General features: G+C 44.1%; 1 protein-coding gene across 1 annotated transcript; it reads right to left on the bottom strand.

Annotated features, from left to right (window-relative positions):
* Positions 1–1,014: 1,014 nt before the first annotated feature.
* Positions 1,015–3,973, bottom strand: lrrtm1 (leucine rich repeat transmembrane neuronal 1). Its single transcript, XM_020536658.2, has one exon. It carries the CDS (start codon positions 2,941–2,943, stop codon positions 1,366–1,368), a length of 1,578 nt encoding a protein of 525 aa, XP_020392247.1. The 5' UTR covers positions 2,944–3,973; the 3' UTR covers positions 1,015–1,365.
* Between the last annotated feature and the right edge of the window lie 366 nt (positions 3,974–4,339).

Genomic DNA, 4,339 nt, shown 5'->3' with positions numbered 1-4,339 from the left:
GGACCAAAGGGTCTGTTTCCATGCTTTATGACTCTGAAAAGGCACGGACCAAAGGGTCTGTTTCCATGCTTTATGACTCTGAAAAGGCACATAGAATGTGCACAACTTTCACAGATTTAACCTTTTCAGCCCAACAGGTGGTTTACAAAGGGTTTGAAATTTTTTCATCAGTATGAAGTTATGAGAAATTACTGGATTTGAAAAGGGAAATTAAAGAAAAGAAATGTCAGCAGTTTGTTGCTGGACATTTTCCAGGTGATGCTAGTTTGAAATATTTCAATTGTGTTCAAAAAATTTTTGGTATTTATAGTTAAAACTAACAATCCAACATTATCTATTTACAAAAAATACCTTTGACATAGGTATAATAGGGATAAATAATATACTGAATATAATAATAGTTATATAAGCAAATGCTCCTGATCTATGCACTAAAGCTTAGGCCTTTTGTCAAAAAAAAGTGGTTTTAAATTTTACCCATTCACTTCCCTTTCCCTGTCACATACTACTCTTAAACAGCTTATTTGTTGTTTTCCTTCTCTTTTTCAGGAGAGGTGTGGACATTTGAATTTTGAGGTACAGAATTCTTTGTAGAAATTTTACACACACTGCAGCAATTTTTTTTTATGTTTCTATGCACTATTGTCTTCCTTACTTTTGTTAGAAACTGCAGTGTTTGATGCCTAGAAAAAGGAGATGAGAGTGTGCTCAATCTAATGGATACACATTTGTATTTAGTTTTAATTATTAACCAATTGTAGTCTGGAAAATAAGCTTTGCCATACTGTGCTTATTTTGCAGGAGATGCAAGGTTTTCTATTGCATGCCCAAAGAGGGCTGGTTGCTACAATTAATTGAGAGGAAAAGAAATAAAGCACACACTGAAGGATTTTTTCACTCACTAACACAAAATATATATAACATATCTTGATATCCGGCTTCTCTGAAACCTGCTGCAAATAACATATAAATAACATTTTTTAAAATATTTATTTAAATCAGAGTAGTTTACAAAATTGATTAACTTACATCCTTGATGAGCCTTGAACTCCCTTATTCCCAGATCTTACAGGTGGATTTAATATCATAAGAAACTGGTGAGAAGAGTTACATTTACATTTTTTTTTCCTTTTACAAATTTCAAATGACAGTCGAACAGAGGATGATTTGAAAGGTTTTAAAGACGCATTGAAGCTTAAATATCATTTGGACTGTTGAAAGATCCCGGTGCAAGGTTTGTTGGAATCAGTACTGTGTGTAATTCATTCATACTCAGTATTGTAAAGTGGTCCTTTTCGGTGTGTCAGTCTCTAGCTGCTATATGTCCACTTGTAATGTTGCATTTCCAGTGAGGCAGAATGAAAATTAAACTTCACATTCTCTGGCTGGTTGTTGATGACACGAACATGATCCATAATCATTAATGATCACCAGTGCCCCTTCAATATGATTGGGTTTGTAGTCCACATAGTATTCCTGTGTGGACATGGCAGCCATCTGATGCATAGTTTGTTGCTGTTTCTGTTTGCGGCGCTGTGTCACAAAGCACTGCCTCAAGTGCCTGAGGCCAGCAGGAAAACATTTCCATGAGACATACAGCACCAAAACCACTATCAGAAAGGAGAAAAGCAATGCCATGGTGCCAGTGATTACTTTGTGAACCTGAATGGTATTTTCCTGGTGATCATGAGAAAGCTCACTAGTGGCAGTGATTAAATCAGTGGGTTTTATTCCAGTTGTATCCTGTGTGACATAGATGCTGGAAGCATCTCTGACTGCTGTCATATCTTGGTCTGTTTCTGCCACACTGGTCATGTCAGAAATGGCCAGTGTGCTTGTGACCAAGTCGTCACATATGTGAAAGCCATGCACAGCGTCTAGAACCTCCTCACCCTGGGTATGCACAGGGCTGGCACATAACAGGCTGCCTTCATGATGACCCTTAAAACTGCTCAGCCAGGTGGCCAAAGCACAGATATTCCGACTGCATTCCCAGCTGTTTCCAGAAAGGCTGATGCTGGTTAAGGATTTCCAGGAATCCAGAATTGTTTGTTCGATGGTGGTTAGGCGGTTTGAATCCAATTGAAGTATCTTGAGGTTAGGCACTACTTCAAAGGCATAAGATTCAATAAACTCAATCTCATTCCCAGAGAGGTCTAATTTTTCTAGATGGTTCCAAGTCCACTCCAAAGAATTGACTACAATACTGACTTTATTCCACTGCATGTAGAGTGTTCTCAGGGAGAGGAGCCGTGGGAAATGAGCAAAGTTTACTTTTACCAAATCATTGTGCTCCAGGTGGAGTTCGGTTAGTTTCAACAAGCCTGCGAACGCGTTCCGGGCAAGGCTCTGCAGCTGATTATATCCCACGTCCAGAAACTCCAGGCTCCGGCAGTCCTGGAATATTCGGACCGGAATGTACTTGAGTGCGTTGGAGCGCAGGTGCAGCGTTTGCAGTTTGCGCAGGCCGTGGAAAAGGTCCGGCTCCAGAGACTGCAGGTTGTTGTAGGAAAGCTGCACATGGCGCAGGTTGGGCATGGGTCGGAAAGTGGAGTTGGGCAGCTGGGTGATCTTGTTGGAGCTGAGCACCAGCTCCTTGAGGCGCCGCAGCCCGCGGAACGCGGCGCCGTCCACCGAGTAGATGTGGTTGTGGTCGAGGTAGAGCCAGGTGAGCTGCAGCACGCCGGCGAACTGGTCGGCTCGCAGCTCCGACAGGCTGTTGTAGCGCAGCGACAGACCCTGCAGCCCCGACAGGTTCCGCGGCATCTCGCCCAGGCTCTGCGATTCGCAGTACAGCAGTTTCCCGTCGCAGCGGCACTGACTGGCACACGCACTCTCAGCGCCGGGGAACATCTCCAACAACAAGCCGAGTACACACGCCAGCCAAACTGAAGGCTTCTGCAGCAGCCACTGGAGACTAAGAGCCACAAGGAGGAAATCCATGAAGCAAGAGTTCAGACCTCCAATCCCTGCTTGGAGTCGGCTTCCTTTCTTCCCCCCACCCTCCCGTCTCCCTCGCTCCTTTTGGTTTGAATTAATACGGACAAATCTTCCGAATCTCCAAACTTTTGTTTTACATCATTTTGTTTTTTTTTGTTTGAAGCTGGCTGTTTCTTTTTTCTTTCCGACTCGGGCAGGTGGATGTCCTGCCCCAGTGACATCCAGAGTGGAGGATTGAGGGAGTTTGAAAGAGAGGAGAGAGAGAGAAATAGAAAATCTGAGCATCAATTAATTGATTCGTTTCATTGTAGAGGTTGCAAGGAGACACAAGATTTGCTTTAAATGAAATGATTCAAACGAAAATAACCTTACCCATCGTTTTCCGCCCAGTGACGGGCTCCATTCAGTCACCCGTTTTTTTGTGTGTTATGTGTGTGTGTGTGTTCACACGAGCTACAGATTGTAAAACACAACACATAACCCAGTGTGTGGGTGAATCCAGTGCCCCGGCTTCTTGAGTTTATTTCCCACTAGCTGTGGCTCTTAGTACCTCGGTCGGTGGCTCCTCGGTAAGAGAGGTGTAGGACTCCCCAGTTCGATGCTCAGTTACCTTGTCCACACTGGCAAGTTTCGTGGCTGTTTTTTTAAGTAATATAACCGTGCTGCTGTTTAGAATAAAACACAAGGGTGGGGGAAAATCCTCTCCCGTCTTTTCTTGCAGCTGCAGTTTCTCGGAAACCTTTTTTCCAAACTCTCTCTCTCTCGGTTAGTTTGGCATCTTCCCCTTTTGTCAATGAGTCGTTCAGCTCAGTGCTCTGGAATCACCGTCCCATGATTTGAAATGACCAAGCGCGACCTTTCATCGGCTGGGAGGAACGGTATGGCGTCCCTTTGACCAGCCACCGAGCCGCAGCCGCCGCTACACTTTCCCCGCTTGTTTTAGGTGAGGTTAAGGGCAAGACGGATCGCGGAGCATGGCTTGCCTCCCTTTAACAGAGCACTGCACTGCGAGAGCGGGCAGACGTGCTGAGTGTTGACAGAATGTCGTAAGCCACTCATGATCGTTCAGACTTCCCAGTGGTATGTCAAACATGGGCAGATTGAAAGGGGTGGGCATAAAACAGGGCTTTAATGAAGCAGCAAACGGACAGCGTTTATTATACCAACAGCATCCAGCACGCGTTGTTTTTTTTCTCTCTGTCTCTTGTAAAGATGGAGAAATGTAACGAAAAAAATACTATTGTTGGGCTTGGAGCCGCGTAGAGAAAATTCGGCGTAGCCAGAAACAGCTGTTGCAGAAGGATGTAAAAAAATACCCTGCAATTGATGTGGAATGTACACGGTTCAGAATTTATGAATGTAACATTCTGCCCAAATCAGGAAGCTTACGCAAAGTGGC

The sequence above is a fragment of the Rhincodon typus genome, chromosome 1, assembly GCF_021869965.1.
Source record: "Rhincodon typus isolate 14 chromosome 1, sRhiTyp1.1, whole genome shotgun sequence".
Lineage (NCBI taxonomy): Eukaryota > Metazoa > Chordata > Chondrichthyes > Orectolobiformes > Rhincodontidae > Rhincodon > Rhincodon typus.
This window is presented reverse-complemented; position numbering and strand designations above follow the sequence as displayed.